The sequence below is a fragment of the Tinamus guttatus genome, unplaced genomic scaffold, assembly GCF_059628265.1.
Source record: "Tinamus guttatus ecotype Peru unplaced genomic scaffold, ASM5962826v1 Tinamus_guttatus_pri_ptg000254l, whole genome shotgun sequence".
Lineage (NCBI taxonomy): Eukaryota > Metazoa > Chordata > Aves > Tinamiformes > Tinamidae > Tinamus > Tinamus guttatus.
In genome coordinates this window covers 1486247-1507606 of record NW_028288788.1, presented here as the reverse complement: position 1 = coordinate 1507606, position 21360 = coordinate 1486247, and the positions used below count along the sequence as shown (strand labels likewise).

At 43.3% G+C, this 21360-nt stretch overlaps 1 protein-coding gene across 5 annotated transcripts in view; it reads left to right on the top strand.

Moving 5' to 3' along the window:
• The window catches only part of DOT1L (DOT1 like histone lysine methyltransferase), a 60520-nt gene that overhangs the window by 37119 nt on the left and 2041 nt on the right, over positions 1-21360 (top strand). The window contains exons 11-28 of one of the 5 annotated variants that reach the window (XM_088526792.1): positions 2099-2205; positions 3163-3204; positions 3848-3931; positions 4697-4931; positions 5305-5418; positions 5758-5849; positions 8602-8703; positions 9282-9419; positions 10001-10126; positions 10982-11463; positions 11699-11819; positions 12612-12758; positions 14110-14236; positions 15304-15917; positions 16627-16832; positions 17595-17659; positions 18149-19117; positions 20259-20880. In XM_088526792.1, the coding sequence (XP_088382918.1) occupies positions 2099-2205; positions 3163-3204; positions 3848-3931; positions 4697-4931; positions 5305-5418; positions 5758-5849; positions 8602-8703; positions 9282-9419; positions 10001-10126; positions 10982-11463; positions 11699-11819; positions 12612-12758; positions 14110-14236; positions 15304-15917; positions 16627-16832; positions 17595-17659; positions 18149-19117; positions 20259-20845 (4358 nt within the window). In that variant the 3' untranslated portion in view covers positions 20846-20880. The remainder of the gene's footprint in view (positions 1-2098; positions 2206-3162; positions 3205-3847; positions 3932-4696; positions 4932-5304; positions 5419-5757; positions 5850-8601; positions 8704-9281; positions 9420-10000; positions 10127-10981; positions 11464-11698; positions 11820-12611; positions 12759-14109; positions 14237-15303; positions 15918-16626; positions 16833-17594; positions 17660-18148; positions 19118-20258; positions 20881-21360) is intronic. The other 4 variants (XM_088526789.1, XM_088526791.1, XM_088526790.1 and 1 more) reach the window with 4 other exon arrangements.

The window sequence follows — 21360 nt, the reverse complement described above, 5'->3', positions numbered from 1 at the left end:
GAGGAGGCTTCACGTTTGCTGGCGTTACCCTCTGCAGGGCTCAGAACTGCAGACTGAGCTTGTGAGAACACCCGTCCTCCCGTGCTGGTGTTTGTGCTTCAGACTTTTCTAACTGCTTGTTGCTGAAAGCTTCGCAAGCAGTAGGAAGCTTCAGGCTAGGGATTGCATGTATTTCCTATATCCAATGCAAAACCATCCCTAAAAAAACCCGCTGTATTCCCTGCCTTCTGCAAACATGGCTAGCTGCATACCAGGTTACAAATCTCAGTCTCTGTATTCCTTTTTTTGGGCTGCTGTTTATGGAAACTCCTTTACAAGAATAGTAATTTGAAGGCTGTCGTTAAGACCTTTCAGTGAAGAAGTGCCTTAGTGCGGTCTGTTTTTGCGAAGCCCAAATTGCTGAGAGTGCCCTTTGCAGAGAGCACCTCAAAGCGCCCGGTTCTGGCGTGTTGCTGATACTGCCCTGTGCTATCTGATTGCTTGGAACCTTATTAATCATTTTGACCCTGTCTTTTAAGTCCATATCCAAAATGGATTGGCAAGCCAGAGTTAAAGAGAGACCCATGTACATATACACAATTTCTTGGCTTCTCAAGCCTTTTTTCTCCAGGCTTTTTCATGTCTTGTTTTATCACTCTTTGCTGTGTTTGGGATGTTACAGTTCCAAATAAGTTGGTGGGGAGGCAAAGCAGGCCCTGTACTGCTTCTTTCCCTAATAAAACACTTTGGGCTGTTTCTTCATTGTTTTTCAGCCTTCACCCTAGTATTTCAGTGAGAATAATTTTCTAGAGTGCCACTTGATAATTCTTGAATGTTGACATTAAAATTATATAGAGATACCTAATTAAACTTTGGCCTTAATTTTTGCTTGGCAAAAGAATAGATAATAGCATCCCCTAATAGATAACAGTAATTCCAGTAAGAGGTCTTCAAGAGAAATTACCTTTGTATACTGCTAGAAATGTGGAGGAATTGTGGAAATTCAGTTTTAGGTTTTAATCTCAGTCTGCCACCGTTCTCTACATGGGCAATACTAATATCAAGTAAATGTTCATGTGATATTTGAGCCTGGGACTTGCTTCAAGCTTAATAATTTGTTCTAAATGACACTTTTAAGGAAGTGCCATCCGCTTAGAGCACATGGCATTTAACGTGGCATATCCTGGACGTCCAGGGAGGGTGATTTGTTCACTTTGCTGGGCTAACATTATGCTGCTGCTTTGCCAGGGCTTTTTAACACCTTTATTCAACCCTTTTCTTTCCCTTTGGGCACCCAAGTGTGACTTGGCTGACGTGGCCTGATGCCTGTTAATTGTTCTGATATAAAATTTGAACAGTAAAGTAATGAAAAAAATGGAATAGAATAAAACTTTAAGAATGTGGTATTTTTTTTTCCTCAGTGTCTTTTTTGTCCTTAGTAATTCCTTCTGGAAAAAGAAATGTGGGAAAAGTTGGGACAGACTAAAAACAATATTAGAACATGGGCAAAATGATGATTGCTGTTGTTGTATCCTAAACTTTCTTTTCTGACTCTTCTGGGTATTTTTCTCTTTAATTAGAAATGTGCCATGATATTTCCGCTGCAGTCACTCCACTTACTTAGAGTTGAGTGGTTATGGTTAAATATTTGGACACATCCTATATCTATCAGCTCTGGGGAACAAAACAAATACAGACAAGAAAACAAGTAATAATAAATATCCTCCATCCAAATATAGGGCAGTTACAGTTCACGTGGGTTGGATCTGTCCATAATCTGCAGCTGGTCCGAGCTGATTGAGTCCTGCCCATCACTGCGGATTTGCTGTCACTGGATCCCCTGTGCGAGTTATTTCTGAGTCATAGGAAAGTTTTGCTCTATTGAAAGTTTTCCCTAACTCATAAAATGTAGATCCTCAACATGCATTTCCCAAGTTTTCTGCATGGTGTTTGTGGCAAGGGAATAAGCAGTGCTGCCTGTGCTTTCTTCCAGGGCACTGCTATCCGTAGGCAATGTTTATTCTTCGGTTGGGAACCCGCACAGCTGGATTCAACTCAGTAGTTCTGAGCAGAAAACTGGTGTGAGCCTTAATTCCCTAACTCGACTTTCTCCCTTTAGATATTGGCACTATAATGAGAGTTGTGGAGCTGTCACCACTGAAAGGGTCTGTGTCGTGGACCGGGAAACCAGTTTCTTACTACCTGCATACTATTGACCGAACCATAGTGAGTACCCCACGCTTCTCCGTTTGTTTGCCTGCTTTTGGATGCAAACTTATTCTTGAGGGTTGTTTTTATATAATTCTTGCACATTTACAGAGCCTAATGCGTCTTGCTGGAGCGGGTGCCAGTGGACAATTCCCCCAGTTACTGCTCTAACTAAACATGCAAAAACCGCCGTGTGGTTTTGCCCTTAGCGACTTCAGAGCAGCATGTTGCACAAACAGATTAATTATGCACAGTGCTATGGTACTCTGCAAATTAGTTGAAGATGCATAGATTTATGAATATAATTCCTCTTTGCGTGTTCCAGTATAAAAACTGTTTATAGTACTCTTCCTTTTTACACTGAGTGAAGATGCTGTGGTTTTAATTCTTCAATCTGCCTTGCGGTGTATGGAGCACTTCCATTTCATGATATGCAAGCAGCAGTTCTCAGCTGAAATTGCAGTTGCAAAGCTTAATAACGATGCTGCTCACTGTATTTTTTTTTCTTTTTTTAAAGTAAACTTTTATGTGGAAACACTTTATTTCCACAATATCCGATTTATTCTATATTATGGTGATACGATGCTAAGACTACTTTTCTAAGTCTGCTTTAGTCTAATGCTGTTGCTGTTAAAGAACATGCTAGAGTGCAGACAAATATTTTAGTGGCGTGTAGGAATAAATTATCCTCTCTGAAAATAACTTCTGTTGAGTGGAGATACATTACACAAAGCTTTAAAGCAAGGCTAGGCTGTACTGAAGATGATAAGCCTTGTTGAGGCTTGGATTATGTCCTTCTATGCATTAGAACCTGTGACTTTAAAAAGAATGTATGGAAATGGCTTCTTTTAGGGGCTTATCAGAAGGAAAAAAATGGTCAGAATTTCTGCAGTTCTGCATTTGTTTTAATATTGTGTTCTTCATTTAGCCTTCTGGTCTGACTTACAAAATGACTATCTTATCTTTTCCTTTCAGCTTGAAAACTACTTTTCTAGTCTCAAAAATCCAAAACTCAGGGTAAGTTTCAATCAGTTTTCTGTAGAAAACTCAAAATAATGAAGCAGTGATAGTATGGGAACTGTGTTAAAGATCTTCAGAATTGCCAGGGGAAAAAAAAATGTGCATGGGACTTAGTGAAGCATCCTAAGCCATCAAGCACCACTGCAGTCAGGTTCCAAGAGTTTCACTTCCAAGAGTGAATTTGTTTTTTGGAGCGACTTTGCTGTTTCAAGTCGTACAAGGTTTTTGTAATGCCATAGTAACACATAGAAGGTTAAAGGTATAGGTAAAGCTGTTGACATTTAGGAACTTTTTGCTTTTTTGTGGGGCTATTTTAATACATTTTTATATATAGCACCAGTGTGACACGTAGGGGAAAAGGTTGTGGCCTGTTCTCCTTTCTCTAGAGGCTGCAGGTTTGAAGTCCTTTATAGTAACTATTGCAGCACAACAGGGTAACTTGCAGTTATCTTCTTGTTCACACTCAGTGTTGCATGGGGCAGGATAAATGTTTTTTCCTGTGCTGGTAACAAAAAGGATAACTTTCCTTTTTAAATTAGCCTTTATATGATATCAGCCTAGAAGAATAAGCTGGGGAATATAAGGCTCTGTGTTAGAAAAGTGGCAGCAAGTTATAAAGTCTTTTCAAATGTTTTTTCAGGAGGAACAAGAGGCAGCTAGACGTCGTCAACAAAGAGAAAATAAGAGTAACACAACTACTCCAACGAAGGTTCAAGAAAACAAGGTGAACTCACATTTTCATACAGTAAATATTTATGTTGCGTTTACTTTGTGTTATGTAAAGTTAAGCTATGCCTATACTTTTGTCTATGCCAGTAAAAATGTGACCATATGGGAATTTTGTTCTGAATATGTAAACTACTATAGCCTTGCTGTGAGGGGAAAAAGTGATTTAATAACTTCATAAGATCTGCCCTTGAGAATTGCAGCTATAGTTCTGAGGGGGAAAAAAAAAAAAGTACTGCCTGATGAAGAGAGCAGTTGGATTTCTAGCCTTCCTTTGCCTTCCACACTGACTTGCAGAACTTTTCCTAAGCCAAAGCCCATTGAGTGGAGTCTGGGGTGTGTTGAATTGCTGTTGCAAAGACTCATTTCCTTTCCCATTCAATTGCATAATGTTGTTGGAAATAAAAGACTGTTCCTATCCAAAAATATTAAGTACTTGATGTACTTTGACTCCTTTGTGAAATGCAGTAGGTGAAAATACTCAATGCAAGGTGAGTAATCAGCTTTTCCTAGACAAGTTACAGAGTTCCTTCTCTGTAATGAATAGATCCAGAAGAGAATTGATACAACTTCTTGGATCTCAGGGGCTGCTTTAATTTCAAGGAAATCTGTCTAGCTGGCTAGCTAATTAAGTTACTTAATTAGAGTGCACAAACTTTCTTCCAAAAATTATTAAACCAAATTATTCATGCTTGCTTAAAAGGATTGCTGCATACGCAGGTATAAACGGCTAAATATTAAAGGGTTTTTAAAATTCTCTTAGGATTCTGGTGCTGAAGAAGAAAAAGCTGGGGCAAATTCTGTTAAAAAGCCATCTCCCTCCAAAGCACGTAAGAAAAAGCTGAGTAAAAAAGGAAGGAAAATGGCAGGCAGGAAACGAGGACGTCCCAAGAAAATGAACACTGCAAATACAGAGCGCAAGACCAAGAAGAACCAAACTGCACTAGAACTTCTGCATGCTCAAACTGTGTCGCAAACATCTTCATCCTCTCCTCAGGGTGAGTTTGAGGAAGCCTCACTTCTACCAAAGTGTTGAGAGTCTGAGTGCTTTGAGGTCCTGCTTCTTTTATTGCTCCCTTTAGTTTGGTCTTCATGTGTGACTTCTCCCTTGCTGTTAAAGCAAAGTTCCTTTTGAAGTGGTGGTCTATCTTGGTCTGAGATGATGATGATGATGCTGGTGATTGAAGCTGTCTGCAGTTATTTGCTCGCTGCTGTTCTCAGGCTAACACCAAACACCATTTGTTGTAGTAGTTGATCTAGCCAGTTTACTGGGTCTTGCATTATAGATGACATACTTTCTAATGACAAAGCTACTGTACACTTGCCAGAAATGCTGAATTTCATGAATTTGTGATCTTTTTCTCTCTTCAGATGCATACAAGTCACCTCATAGTCCATATTACCAACTACCTCCTAAAGTGCAACGGCATTCATCTAATCAGCTACTGGTGACACCCACCCCACCCGCACTACAGAAGCTGCTAGGTGAGACTGAAGTGGTGTTGGTCTGTAGGGTTTTTTGGGGACCTTTACTTACTTATTTCTAAATAGCAAATCAAAGGGTGGTCAATAGACAGCCACAGTGGGAGCTCTAGATTGAACAAGAGTGGGGGAACTTCACCCCACTGCCTCCTTTGACATCTAGTCTCTTGCTTGTTGCTGTAGCTGACATCCTGGTTTGCATTTCTTTTTGATATTGCTTCAACTGTAATTTGGCCCAAAAGAAGGGGAACTTACAGCCCAAACAATAAAAAAGAGGGAGCAAGGAGGGTTAAATGTGTTTTCTCTCATTTGAAATGTGTTATTTCCTTATGTATTTTGCAGACTCTTTTAAGATCCAGTACATGCAGTTCATGGCATACATGAAAACTCCTCAGTATAAAGCAAGTCTGCAACAGTTACTGGAGCAGGAAAAGGTAGTGTTTTTGCTTGGTTGTTTTTTAAAAAAGCATTTCTAAACAAAAGCTGACAGGCTACTAAATACCTTAGAAGAAGGGGGAAAACCCTGGGGGCTGTAACTGTGCACATCTTAATGACTGTGCTGCACCAGACCAATTGAAGACCCTGCCAGAGCAAGGCTTGCTCTGAATGACTGTACATGGAGATTTTGTTAACTAGGTCAGCCTGTCATTCTGTGTGCTTAAATTCCCTCTCCGTGAACTGGGAAAGATGCATCTCCTCTTCCCTCTTAACATGCTACCCGCCTTGCAGACCACCTGACAAGACTTTTTTCTGCAATTCGAGTTCCACACTGAGCTGCATGCATATGGAAAGTGCTGTGGCGTGAACCCTTCCTTCTCTCCCCAACTTTTAATTTCCAAATGTTACAGGTCAACTTTTCCAGCAGTATGTGCTTAAATATTCTTTTGCTTCCCTCCATGGTGGCATCCTGTGAGCTGCCAGTATATCTGTGCTTAAATAATTACATGTGGATTAATCTAGCTGAACATTGCAGCGAGTTTGAATGACGTCTGCTTTAAATCCTTGGAATTGAATTTTCTGAGGGTTTTTTGTTTATTTGCTTTTGGGTTTTTTTAATATTTTATTTTTTATAGTTTAAGAAAACCTTAAATGAGTTGCAAATATCCTAGCAGCCTTAAGGATGCTTTGGTACAAGGATCTCTTGGTACTGACAGTATGTCAAAGCTACACTGGTGGGCAAAGTATGAAACTTTAAATGGGGAGTTGAAATACATGGAAAGGCATAGAAAATACTTTAATTATGAAGTGTTTTTTAATCTGTTGCTGTAGAGACTTCTCTCCAGTAGAGGGAGGAGATTTACTGCCTAAATGCCTTTCCGTCTTGCATTGCCTTACCTCAATTAATGAATAATTTAATTGCTTTCTAAATTAGTCCCGATGAGATAGCCTGCTTAGGTACTTGCTTAGAGGAACCTTTCCCCTTGGAGCTCCTCCATACCCTTTAACGTCCTGGGAAGTCCACCTTTTGGTAGCCCTCATTGAACGTTTCCTTTATTTCCTTTCTGCAAGTGTCAGCGTCGAGCCGGGGCAGTGTTTTGTGGGGTTTTCCAGAACTGGAACCCTTTTTTTCTGCAGGAGAAAGGCCAACTTGTGCCACCCATTCCTTCCAGCGAGTGGGTCTGGTGCTGTTGTGATGCTAATGAAAACCTTTCTGCGGCGCTTGCTCCCGCTTGTTCTCGCCATTGAACAGCACTTGGAATTTGGGATCTTTTCTTTGAGCAGTATATTTTTCTGCATGTAGGAATGTTATCAGAAAAATCAGATCATAAAGTTAACTTACCTCCTTGGACAGGAACAGAATAAAAAACAATAGTGTGAAATTATTGTGCGTACGCTGGAAGTACGACTCGAGAGTGAGGAAAAGTTATCACTTTGTGCTGGCATCTGACAGCTGTTGCGTAAAGACATTTAAAATGGGAAATTTGATGTGAAACGATGATTTGATGGAGTGTTATGCCAAGAGCACGGCTGGTTACACTTCATGAAAGCAGATGCCAGGCTGCTCTGGCAGAGGGGCTGTTGCTCTGTTTAAGGACTCCCCCTAACATGTTCTTTTATTTTTTTTTAACTACAATAAAAATGTCTCTACTACGATTCTAAAATAAACAAGATGCTTTGAGCTTCTAGTTCACCGGAGTACCCTTAGATGGAGCTGTCAGCTCCTGCACTGCTCGAAAAGGCCACATGAGATGCCTGATGCTGAAGCCCAGTGGATCTTTTCCGCGTCACCCTATGGCACCTTGAGGATTGCAGGGACTCAGCCCAATCTTTAGTCAGAGACAACGGGAGCTGTGCACCGGGCCTGCTGTTTTGCTCTCACAGTTGGAACTTGCTCGTGCTGCTGCTTCACTTGACCGCATGGTTTGGAGGGTCACGGTGTCTTTCTCCTTGTCCTCCACCTCCTCGGGAATTGTTTGCCAAATTCCTGCTTGATTCCCGCAGAAGTTGTGTGGGGGCAAGTGGGATCTGCAAAGCTCTTTCCTCTCCCTGCGCTCATCCTGCGACAAGGAATGGAAAAAATGTGAGACTCCTCAGCCAGTCCTACCCTGGCCCTTTGCTGCTCACCCAGGGCAAGACCCCGGAATGAGTAAGCCGATATCCAGTTAAGGAATGTTGCAGGCAGGAAACGTCCCACAAGTAGAAGGGTAGGGTGGCTCATTAGAGTGACTTTGGCTTTAGAAACACAAATGGTTTGGCTAATTTATGACTTTCCTCCTGCCTCCCCCACAACGTATTTTCATTTACTGAGTGTCTTTTGTGAATATTATGTAGGAAAACTCTGAGTTGGGACTCTAGAGATTTAGCCTATTCTCAGTTTAGTAACAGATTTCATGCAGATAATGTTTTCCAGTTCTGTTTCTCCTCTATAGGATGTGGTTATTGCTACTTCTTTACAGATGTGCTAGGCAGTTGAAAATGAATTTTTAAGAATGTCCTGATTGTATGTTACTGTATAGTAAAGAAGTTTATTTAAAGGTTCTTTTCAGCTTAAAAAACTTCCTTAGAGCATTGAACACTGGCAAATACAAGATGCCAGAAGCCTGAGAAGAGCTGCATTAGTCCCCAGATCTCCTCTCTGAGCTCAGATTCATTTCCATCTGTGTACCAACTTGCCTTCAAAGCTAGATGTAAAGTTCTTCCTTCCTTGGTGCTGAACATGCATTTTCTCACTCTTTCCTCTTCTAGGAGAAAAATGCCCAGCTACTGGGGACTGCACAGCAGTTATTCACCCACTGCCAGGCGCAGAAAGAGGAAATAAAACGTCTTTTTCAACAGAAACTTGATGAGGTTGGTCTGGTGGAAATGGATGCTTGTTTGCCATCTGGGTGGAAATGTTTTTGCTAAAAAGGTGCAAGACCAGAATGGTCCAGGGTCTTCAACCTCCTTTTTGCAGATGGCATTAAATTACATGGAATCTCTTTGCTTCTTTGGTTAGGTTTTATTTTTGCTGTTCAGATTGTTGTGCACCACTTTGGGTGAAGGGGGGACAGTCCACAGACAACGCTGCCTTTTAATAAAGGGTTGTTGTTAGTTGAACAAATTCTGCATTGCTAGTGCAAGTTCAGAAGCTCAAAAGGAAACGTGATTGCTCTGCAAAAATAGTGTTCTTGTGGTTGACAAGAGAAACTAAATGGCAGCTTTGAAGTTGAATTGCTAGAGCAGCCACTCAAAATGAGGTATTTCTGAGCTTCCTCATTACCTCATTTGTAAAATATTGATGAGAAAGTGCTTCAGAGTGTCTTTCTACAAACTATTAAAGTTTTACAGGTCTCCTTAATGTTACCTTTGAATGTGACAGTTGTCTGGATTTAGTGTCAAGATTATATTGAATGATCTCTCTCTCTCTCTCATCCTCCATCGTGTAGTTGGGAGTTAAAGCTCTGACATACAATGACCTGATTCAGGCTCAGAAGGAAATCTCTGCTCACAATCAGCAACTGAAAGAACAGACAAAACAGCTGGAGAAGGATAACAGCGAACTCAGGAACCAGAGCTTACAGCTGGTGTGTACAAAGCTTGAATCTGAGCAGCAGTGATGCTCCCATTTGTGCAAGGAAGGCAGGTTGTGACCCAAGAGCTGCCTCAACTTTCTGGTTGTTCCTGTATAGAGGAACATATATATTTCTCGATAAAAGAACGATATTGGTGGAGAGAATGCAGGCGGTCTCTTTTCTTGGAGACCTTTGTTTACCTCTAAGAAATGCTGAGATGACAGTTGGCTCTGGCCTGAGCTGGCTCGACACTGAACTTGGATCTCACTGGCCAAGAAGTTTGTATAGTGTTTGCTTCATGGTGGCCATAACCCTTCTTTTTTCTTTCAGGATTAAGGTAGACAAGGGGAAAAATTTGTTCTGGGGTGTTTAGTTATGCTGGGTGATAAGACAAGTTAAGACAAAAGCTGGCCAGCTCCTGCCACATTAAAGTGGGGCTACAGGACCATTCTGGTGGTGTTTGGCTTGAGTTTAAGAGGACGAAAAGCATCTTGCAGAAATCCAATTGAAAGATGATGGCACATGCCTTGTGCCTTGGGTGGTGGGAAACAGCAAAAGTCCTTTTTGAATCTGTTCATTCTGTGTCTCCGCAGCTGAAGGCGAGGTGTGAAGAACTGAAGCTGGATTGGTCTACACTGTCACTGGAGAACTTGCTGAAGGAGAAGCAGGCATTGAAGAACCAAATTTCTGAGAAACAAAAGCACTGTTTGGAGTTGCAGGTAGAGAGCAAGGGGGGAAAAAGAGGTCTAAAGTCACAGGCCTGGATTAACTCTTGGATAATAGGCCTCTTGGGGTGTTTGATTAGATATGATATGATGAGTAAGCCAGCTGGCTGTTACACTTTTTCTAGAGATTAATATTTCGGAGGGTTTTGGTAAAATTGAGACAAATAAAAACACAGGTAACTTTTTTGACTCTCAGGATAATAAAAGGAAGCAGACACTATGACCTGATTCCCTGGTAGTGCTGTGAAAGATGGAATCATGGTTCTTTGAAATCATTAGAAATCTTGACCTAATATACAAAAGCAGCGCCTTTCTTTTCATAATGTGTGGCTTCAGAGTCTTCTGTGTGTTTTGAAGTTTCGGTTCAGAGATTGGTTTCCACAGAATATCACCTAACCATAGTTTAAAAAAATGAAACTCCTGTGACCACAGAAGTTTCTTTCCTCCTTGTGAGATAAGCTTTAGAGGGATTTTTATTTTTGACTTGTCATGGGATGATGCTTTCCTTCTGTGACTGGCAGTAGTGAGTTACTCTGTACTTCTTAAACATGCACGTGTGTGTGTATGTATAATATATATAAATTTATATTGGAGGTACCTTATGTTTGCTTCCAAAAGTTGAAGGGTGCTTTCTAATAGTCTCTGAGTCATTCCCCTTACTGGCATCTTTTGATCTTACAAAATGAGAGTGGCCTGTTGAGATTTGGTTCTAAAATTGTAGGTCACTTGTTTCGCATTACTCCCAGAAATAAATGAAACTATTTCTGAGTTGTCTCTGATGGCAAACTCCATAATGTGTTAAAATTCCTAAGTATGGTCTCTAGTTGTTGTCTTCCTCTTCATTTAAAGATCAGCATTGTGGAACTTGAGAAGAGTCAAAGACAGCAGGAGCTCATGCAGCTGAAATCGTATACGCCGTCGGATGAGTCGCTGTCAGTCCAGCTACGCAATAAAAACCATCTGAGCCGTGATCCTGAGGCTGATCATGGCAGGTTCCAACTTGAGCTTGAATGCTCTAAATTTCCTGTGCCCCACATCAACGGTATGAGCCCAGAACTGTCCATGAACGGCCATGCTACTCCCTATGAAATTCATAACACTTTTAGCAGGCCCTCCTCCAAGCAGAACACCCCTCAGTACACGACCTCCCATCTGGACCAAGAAATAGTTCCATGTACTCCAAACCACAACAGCAGACAGAAGGCAGACAAGATGACGAGCTTGTCCTTACCCGATTACACCAGGTTTTCCCCTGCCAAAATAGCACTAAGGAGACACTTGAATCAAGACCATGCAGTCAATGGAAAAGCAACAGCTAATGAGATCCAGAGGTGAGAGTGATCATTTTCTAGGATGGGAAAAGAGGGGTGACTGTATTTGTCTTTAGTAAAAGTAGTTTATTCGCATTGTGGAAAAATAATTTTAAATAGTTTTATATACTTAAAGCTTTGTACTGTAGATCAGCAAAACCAGCATTGCCAACTGATCAGATGAAGAAGCTGTGTAGTGCCTTGTGTTTGGTACAGGAATTCCTTGTATTCTAACCATTGTACATGTCTGTTCCAGAGTTGACCATGTAAAAGAGAATGGCCTTACATATCCAAGCCCTGGTATTAATGGCATAAAGCTGAGTCCTCAGGAAACTCGGCCCTCTTCCCCAGCGGCCTTACCCATTGCAAGCGAGAAGGTAAGAAGAGCTGTGATGGTGCTGGAGTGCAAGGACCTTACACCTACTAGAACAAAGAAAGAGTAACAAAGAGAAACAGGGACTGAGGGATGCAAATGTTTTCTGTCCTGTGGTCACCTTGGTGTAGGATATAACACAACTAAAGAGTAGGTGTGGTAGAAAGAAGGGACTGGCTAGAGGAATAGAGGACAGAGCTCATGACAGAGACTTTCCTCAGAGGGGCTGGTTTGCCTATGGATTATGCCAGCAATACAGTATGACTTTGGTTTGGTCTGAATCTATTTCTACTTCAACGCAAGTTTATTTTCCATTTTAAAAAAGAAAAAAAAAAAAAAAGCTTTTCTGCCTCATGCTTGGTCCTGCTATGGATCCTCCTGGTGCTTGTTTCAGAGCAAGAGCCCTTCAGCAGGAAGTAACCATGGAAATGTTTCTGGCTGCTGCCTCTTCTGCATACAGAGCACCTCGAGATAAAAAAGTTGTCAGATGAGTGCTTTCCACAGAGCTCTCACAAAGCACTAGGAAATGGGCTTGCCTGAAGCGTGCTTTTCCTTATGCTTTTGTGGCTAGCGGTAGCTGGAATTTGCATATCTTCCTACAGTCAGATACTCCTGTCCCAGTAGTTTGGTGTTGCTGGGCAAGCTGGCTTTGCTTCTGTAGTCATCACTCTTAAGCATGTGGTTCTTATACAACCACATGCAACTAAATGAGCAGGTTACTGTTAGTTTTTACAAAGTGTTTTTGGTAATAGCATACGGTAAAGCATGACTTTTTTTCTTTTTTTCCCATTTGCAGGTTTTGAGAGAGAGAACCTCTGTGAGTAATGGAGAAACTATCACCAGCCTACCTATCAGTATTCCTCTCAGCACAGTGCAGCCCAATAAACTCCCTGTTAGTATCCCTCTGGCCAGCGTAGTCCTACCTAGCCGTGTTGAGAAGGTGGTGAGTAAGGGATTGTCAACGCTTTCCATGCCTAACTAAAATCCCCGTGGGCAGTAATGGTGTCTTGTGCACCAGATCCTGAGCGGGCTGCTAATCTGGGCTCTCTGATGCTTCGGGGGAGGCTGCTGTTGGGCTGCTCTTGGTTCTTAGTTGTTGTCTAGATGGAGTTGGGAGCATTTCATTTGGAAAGGAAAGTGAATGCGTACATCAAAAGCACATACAGTCTGAACTGACTGGGAGGGAAGGTAACAGTGTTTGAAGGTGTGTGGGTCTGAGAGCCAAGAACCTCACAAGGAAACATGCTCTTAGCCCTTACCTCCTTGTATGACACAAAGGAGACATTCTTTTACCTCACTTTGCCCATCCATAGATGGTGGATCTTTTTTCTTACATCTCATGAGAGCATGAGATGAGCGTGGACAGTGCTTTGAGATTGTAATACCTGCTGTGTGAGTAACTGCTCTGTAGCTGACTTCCCAGCTGTTACAACGTTCTTTTTTCAGGCCATCTGTTTGAAAACTTGATAAGCCCGTGTGACTCTTGGAGGTAGAGCAAGTTTAAAGAGGCTGGGTCCTGGTTACAGTACAGCACTTATGCGAAAGCAGTGAATGATTCTTAAGAGCTGTGAATTTAGAATCTAACCCAAGCGTGTCTGAGGTTGAGCATTACAATCCTGGATTTGAAACGCTGGGGTTGTTTCATAATCTTCAATCCATTATCTCATTCCAGCCATAGACTTCATAGCTGTAGCGTAACTGGAGTCTTCCCAACTCCAAGGAGTGGTGATATCTCCTCAGAAGGACTGAACGGGGCACAAACTGCCAGCTCTGGGCTACCTCTAACTTCAGCATGTTATTTATTCAGGCTGGGGTTTCACAACTGTTGTACCTCAATTTGAAAAATACCACTTGTTTATAATACCTGAGATAGAGCAGCAGGCAGTGTAGCCTAGTGCATCCAGGTTATTTCTGGGTTGCTCCACACCAGGTTCCCCAAAGCAGCTTAGGGACATGATACAGCCACCTGCTGCCTCTCTGTCTGCCTGTGACACAGTGGACTGAGGTGCTTGTTCCCTGACCTCTGCGCTGTCCTGAGCCAAAACTTTCTGGGACAATGAGCCTGTTCTCTCTGGGTTTGCATGGGATCTGGCATATGCTAGATCTTATTGCAATGTAATCATAATTTATTTTTGTCCCATAATATGCTGTCTGTTTTCCTCAAAACGAGCAAAATCCAGGGCAATCGGGAAGATGAGCCACTTGGTAGATATACTAATGCATGTGAATTTTGTTTAAATTGGTGGCTTCTGAGTGTATTTGCTGGACTGAAACATTTGTTTCTCTCTCCCCAGAGAAGCACACCTAGCCCAGTTCATCAGAATAGAGACTCATCGACACTTGAAAAGCAGATTGGTGCTAGTTCTCATAATGGTGTAAGCAATGCTGCTGGAAACAAGCCACTGGCTTTGGCTACCTCAGGTAACAGCCTCATCCGCGCGAAGCTGCGCTGCGTCCCCGTGGCGGCACCCACGGGTGCTCGTGTCCCCGTTCCGGGCACATCAGGTCACTCGAGGTAGCAGAGCACACGATAAATGTGTGTCCTGTGGCACGACCCAGGAACCGCGCGTTGTGCACGATGATGTTCTGAGACACTTGAGATGCCCTTTAGTACGGAGAACTAGTTTGAAATTGCCTTTGTTATCTGAACTGCAGCACCTTGCAGTGTAAGCCAATAATTCCTTTGGTAAACTCTATGTGCATTAAGACAGTCTTACCTTTACACCATAGCAAACCAGCAAAACGCTTTGCACAGCTGTGCTTCAAGCTGATCTGCCTTGGCAAGTTTTATTTTAGCAGTGTGGTGGGATTTTTCAATGGCAAAATTAATTCCCTGATGCAGTCACAGTGGTGTCTCGTGAGGAGACACAACTACTAGGGTAGCTGGGGGTGGAAGACCCGTCAAGAGGGGAGAGAACAGGGATACTTCAAGTGTAAAATCTGCTTCTGAACTTGCTTATCTGTTGAAATTCTGCTGTTCAGGACACAGAGACCTTGTGGACCAGGAAAACTAATTTCTAGCATACAGAAGCTGTTCTACAGCAGATCCCTCATCAGATATTTGTCCTTTCTATTTACCACTATTTACCACTTCTAGGGGCTTGTGTTGTTACTAGCATCTATTTTGCAAAAAAAAAAAAAAAAAAAAAAAAGGGCTTGGCTGTCGTTTCCTATAGGAAAAGAAAAACAATCCTTGAGTTCCATTTAAAGGCTGGGTAGGCCATGGGATACGTCCCATATAGCACATGGATTTTCCTCAATTGGCAAAAAACTAGTGAAACGGGCTAGCTGCTCACTGAAGCCGTCCACGCTAAGCGCTGGGTTCCCAACCTCCCTTTGGGAAAAGCAGCCCTGCAGCTTCCTGCATAAGGCAGAGCTGCTGGCTGCTCTAACACAGGTACAGGTGAAACCACTCCTAACATCCCTGATCCTAGCGCTGTGAACTGTCGCTCAGCAGAAGCAGTGATGTATCCTTTCCCTCTCAACAGGTTTTTCTTACTCTTCTGGCTCCGTGGCAGTCAATGGAACTCTTTCAAACAGCCCAGCCCATCTTAACCATAGTGTTGATCAGGCAGCTCTGGACGACTCTGGGAGTCTCTTTAACTCAGTAGGGTCTCGGAGTTCCACTCCACAACATCCTTTGCTAATGATGCAGTCAAGGAACTCCGGGCAAAACTCCCCTGCTCACCAGCACTCAACAAGCCCCAGGTTAAATGGCACCTCCCAGAGCCTGGTAGGGGTATTGCAATATGCAGATGCTCAGAAGATGTTTGCCGAAGGAACAAAGGGGGATCTTCAGTCTGATGCAGCGTTTTCAGATCCTGAGAACGAGACCAAGAGAAGAATCATCTTTACAATCTCTCCTAATACAGGACATGTAAAACAATCCCCTTCCAACAAGCACAGTGCTCTGCCCCCGAGCGCTCGGCTGGACTGTGGCCAAGCACACGCGCAGGATGGGAAGAAGCGAGGGCGGCGGAAGAGATCTTCTACCGGGAATCCCAGCGGGAACTCCGGGGTCTCCCCGAAACGCAAATCCTTACCTACTGTGTCGGGACTCTTTACGCAGCCATCGGGGTCACCACTCAACATTAACTCCATGGTAAGGGCAAAAACGAAGAGCTCTAGCAAAACAGGAGGGCCTGGGAAACCCCTTTAAATTGGAAATAGGTTCTAATTGCTCCGTTCCTTAAAGTACCCATGGGTTTTACAGAGCTAGTAGCTAAAATTGGCATGAAGAGCCTATCAGAGCCTGTGTGAGAATGACCTTTGTGAGAGGCTAGTGAATTTAAAAAGTTGAGGACCTATTTCTGTAAGGACAGAAGATCTTCAAGGAGGGATTTTTTTTTATCAGGACATTAAATATTAAAATAATCTCTTAATTTTTAGTTCAGGCCCTTAGCTTTAGTTCAGGCAAAAAGCTTCTGTCTTCAGCAAAGCTTTTTTTTTTTTTTTAAGGCTGTAGATGAAATATTTTGAAAGTAATTTAAACTAACTGACTCAATAGTGTGAGCGTGCCAGAAGTGTATGATGTTCTCACATGACTGAGCTTGCTACACAGGTTGTGTTCATGTGATCCTGCAGTAGTAGTTGGAAAAGAAGTGTAGTTATCCCACCATGTTTTCATTTTTGCATTTAGGCATAAAATCAAACTCTTAAAAGTAGCTATTTTTCCAAGTTGTCTTAAAGCCTGTGCCCCTGACTAGTGCAGTGCTCAGCATGCCTATGCCCTGTTCTAATATCTTTAACACAATACTTTGTTTCTAAACGGATACTCTTCTCCTTACCTGTTTTCTTTCCTTCTTGACCAGGTCAATAACATTAACCAGCCTTTAGAAATAACAGCCATTTCCTCTCCTGAAAACTCCCTGAAGAACTCTCCTGTTCCTTACCAGGACAATGACCTGCCCCCGGTACTGAAAAAGGAAAAGCCGCTCGTTCAGACCAACGGCGTTCACTACTCCCCTCTAACGTCCGATGAAGAGCAGGGATCCGAAGATGAGCACAACAGCACCAGGTGAATACACAGGCACAGATACCATGAGGAGATTGCTCTGATTTTCCTCGGTGTTTTAAACTAGAGGGATGTGTTAGGTCTTTTCTCTTTGCTGCCTTTCCTTGGAGAATGATTCCACTAGGCCATTTGTGAGGCTGAAATTGTAAATCAGAAAATTATTTAGAAAGCAGTGCTTGAACAAGTGGGAGCCTATTCCTGCTGTGTTTGCTGTGTATCTGGCCTTTGTAAGAAATAGTATAGAAATGATTTTTTTGGTTACTCTGTTGTTTTGTAGGAGTTACTGGGGCCACGGATATAACTTTTAACCAAGAATCTGTCTCCCTTTCACTCCCTGCTTTCAGCTTGATGAAGAATTCTTTCCTTCCTACCCCAAAATGTTGTGTTTTGCTCTGAATATTGCTACGTTCTACCTGCATGTGGATGCAGTGATTTCTTTTTCTTGCTTGAGGCACAGGAAAAGTAACTAATATTGAGGTGATAGCAGCAGCCTATCTTCTCATGAAATTAGAGCAACAGTAAAGTTCTCTGAACATACAATAATCTTGAGAAAGAGTGAAAATCTTTAACAGCTTCTGCTCAGAGTTTTTGGTGGATTAAAAAAAATGTTTTAAGTGCTTCTAGTAGCAATATGCTTTCATAGATGACTTGCTTTTATACTCTAGACAACTCTTAGGACATGAACATAAGGAAGATAAGCTACAAGGGTAATGTACAACAATAAGACTGCAATTAGTGTTATAACATTTTTTATTTTCTCACTAGAATTGAGAGGAAAATTGCAACGATATCGCTGGAGAGCAAATCTCCACAGAAGACTGTTGAAAACGGTAGGTGTGAGGAACATTAATCATTCATGTTATGGAAATGGGTTGTCTGCCACCCACTTTTTGAGTGGATAGCAGGCTTTTCTGCACTCGTGTGCTGTAGAGCAGTCTGCAGCTCTGCTGGGGCTTTACATAATCGTCACTAAGACGTATGGCTGATATCTACAGAGCTTGGATCAGTTCTTTCTGTCTCCACCTGACTTCTTTTTTAATGACACAGGATTTGGGAAGAGCTTTGTAGTGCAAAGACTGAGGGAAGAGTAGATTAGTCTTCTCAGACCTTTTCAGAGCACTAAACTAGGTTTGGAGCTCAATTAGGTGACTTCTGTCATGTATTTCTGCCTTTGAATCAAATAGAATTACAGATTGATTAAATATGTGTGCTGGTCGGGGGGAGAGGAAGCAAACCCAAAGAGAGCTCCCTATTCTTGATGAACAGACTCAGTGAAAGCTGTTCTTTTGATATTTTTGTTACCTTTTCTTCCAAACTAGGCGGCAATTTACCCGGGAGGAAACAAGCACAAACCAACGAGAACATGAACAGCAGTAAATGGAAATCTACTTTCTCACCAATATCCGACATCAACCTGACCAAAACCACGGACAGTCCCTTGCAGTCGGCTTCATCCCTGAGCCAGAACTCGCTCTTCGCCTTTCGGCCGCCCGCTGAGGATAGCCTAGCCATTGACTCCAAGATCACAGCACACGCGAGGAAAAGCATTGCCATGCCCTCCTCTGGGGCCGAGGGGCTCAGCCCGAGCACAAACTCCACTAATGGGTTCACGTACAACGGTGGACTGTCAGCAGACCTGGGTTTACACAGCTTTATTGACGGTGCTTCTCTTCCGCATAAGACTTCAGACGTGACTTCCAACTGCTCCCTGGGGTTTCAGTCACAGCGAAGCAAAGATGTGGGGGTGTCGGAAACAAACCCGTTTTTGAACAAGAGGCAACTCGAAGGCCTCAGCAGCACGAAAGGAGAAGACTTAAATCGGTCAGGGGGCAAAAACAAAGAGATCAGCGAAATAAGCATCCGTACTGGGGGTTCTTCGGAAAAAAACTCTCTGCAGCATAATGGAAAGGTCGGCAAAGGAAGGGACCGAGATGTGGAGTTCAAAAACGGCCACAACCTTTTCATTTCTGCTGCTGTTTCATCTGGTGGCCTTCTGAATGGTAAAAGCCTTTCGACTGCTGTTTCTTCAGCAGGCAACCCAGCATCTTCTGTTCAGCCGCACCATCCTTTCCTAAACGCTCTGACCACTGGATCACAGTTCCCCCTGGGCCCCATGGCCTTGCAAGCAAACCTCAACTCAGTGACAAATTCCTCAGTATTGCAGTCCTTATTTAATTCAATGCCAGCTGCTGCCAGTCTGGTCCACGTGTCATCAGCTGCAACCAGACTGACTAATTCTCACACTATGGGGAACTTCTCTCCTGGGGTTACAGGTGGAACAGTTGGAGGTAGGCAGAACTCTTTCTCTGGTATAAGACAGGGCCTAAAGGAAAGTCTGACTCTGCCTCTCCAGGGGTGAGACCCTTTCACTTCTGCAGGATGTGAAGCAGATCTGTCCCACATAACCTGTCTCCTCTATCTCTTGGAAATGCTAGGATGAGTGCAGTTCCCCACAGTGAAATCTCATGAGCTTTGTCTACTAGATGAGCATGTTGTATCACCTTAATGAAAGAATACACCCAGACTTTGTGCTTTCATAATGTTTGCTTGTTCAGATGTTGCTGTGTTGGAACCAACTTAGGTCTGCCTGCAGGTAAAAGATTTTAACTTGTCATGTTACCAAGTTAAGGATCTCTAACTTGACAACTTGACGAAAGGTTGGGATTAGGCCTTGAATGGATGTAGCATGATCCAGGAAGAGCAAAAACATCAGTGTCTCTTCAGAGGAGATGGTGTTGGGAATTGTGTAGCATTCTGGCTCTTGAATGGACATGAAGAGCATTTCTTTGCCAGGAAGGGCAATGCCATATGCACCTTGCACTTCTGAGATTCTGCACAGGCTTGGCCTCTGTGGCCCAAACTGGAGACAAGCTGGCAGGAGTAGAAGATAGTCTGAACCTGCCAGAACTAAGGGTCAAGGGCAGTTTTTTCTTACCTGTCCATAATCATTCAGGCACCATGTCGGGAAATCCTAACTCTCACATCTCTCAGCATGTAGATTTGCTGGAAATACAATCTCCCCTCTGCTGCCCTGTAAGTGGGAAAGCAGGAGGGTGGGGAGGGAAGAGCAGCAATTTGAGTCTTCAGATAAACAACTCTAGAGACCACGTAATCTCATCAAAACTCCACCCGGGTGGTGTAGAACTGAGAGTTCTTGGGTCTGACCATTTTCCCTCGTGCCATTTAGAGGTTGGCAGTAGGAAAGGTAAGTGAAATCTTTTGTACCTCCTGGCCTGCACCATTATCTCTCATTGCTTGCTGCTATCTCATGCTGCATATTTTTGTATGGGGCTGTAACTACTATAATTTTGCTTGGTTTTGTTTGTTTTTGTTTTCTTTGTTTGGCTTTTGTTTTGTTTTGTTTCTCTTGTCACTTGAGACTGTACAAAGCCCATCTGTTGAAGCTGAGTTTTTCTCTCCTGTTTGCAGGTATTTTTAACCATGCGGTGCCTTCTGCCTCCTCTCCTCATCAATTCGGAGCCAGTTTCAGCAGCAGTGCTGTCTCTAGCAGCACCGTGCTAAGCTTAAACCCTCTGCAGGCTGTTGCCAGCACCTCAGCCCCATCCTTCCCGTCCCCCTCCTCTAATTTAGTAACATCTAGCGAGAATAGATCTGCTCAGCAGCTCAACAGAGCGCCGGTGCAGTCTGTCTTTCATCCCCCGCCGCCTCCTAACGTCTCGTTGCCTCCTCCTCCTCCATTACTCGCTGCTAACCCTGAGCCTGCGCTGCTGCAGGCCCTGCCCTCCATCCCCCCCGGCGAAGCCTTTTTGCCATCCTCTTCTGCTGCTTCTGTCCAACCTGCTAACGCTTCTTTGTCCTTTAAGCTAACCTCTCTGCAGCACAAACCCTCCCGCCCTTCCTTTACCGTCCACCACCCGCCTCTGCCCCGCGTGGCGCTGGCACAGACCGCGCCGGCCATCGCGCCGGCCAACGCAGCCGGCACCTCCGCTATGTGGGTTACACTTGGCATGCAGCCTCCTTATGCTTCGCACCTTTCTGGGGTTAAGCCGCGATAAAGAGCTTGCTTAGCTAACAGTTCTTATTTTGTAAGGTAAGGCTAGAGAAAAAACAGCAGGAGTTGTGTGCGAGATGCTCACTGACGCTTCTTCCTTTGCAGAGATAGGGTGGGAACGGGCTCGGTGAGAGCTCTAAGCTGGGGGCAGCACTTACGGCAGAGGATGGAGAGTCTTAATGCCTCGTGGTTGGGAGTCAGGATTTCTCGACACGGAGCGCTCGCTCTGGTAACTCGGGTCTGTCTCATCCGACATTAGCATTATGTTCAGGTTGGGATTGCTTCTTGAAAGCTTTTTTTTTTTCCTTGGCCATTTGAAATCAGGAGGAAATGTCTATTTTTTAGGTATGTTTTTATACAGATGTTGGAAGTGGTTGTTGCCTACTCCGATTCCCCCTTCCCTTGCCCTCTGAAACCGACTGTTGCATCTCCCCCAAGTCCATGTTTCTGTAGCATTAGGCCGCACGCAATGGCGCTGCTTCGTGACTGTGTGGCAATGTGGTCTTGTTTTTGTAGTGT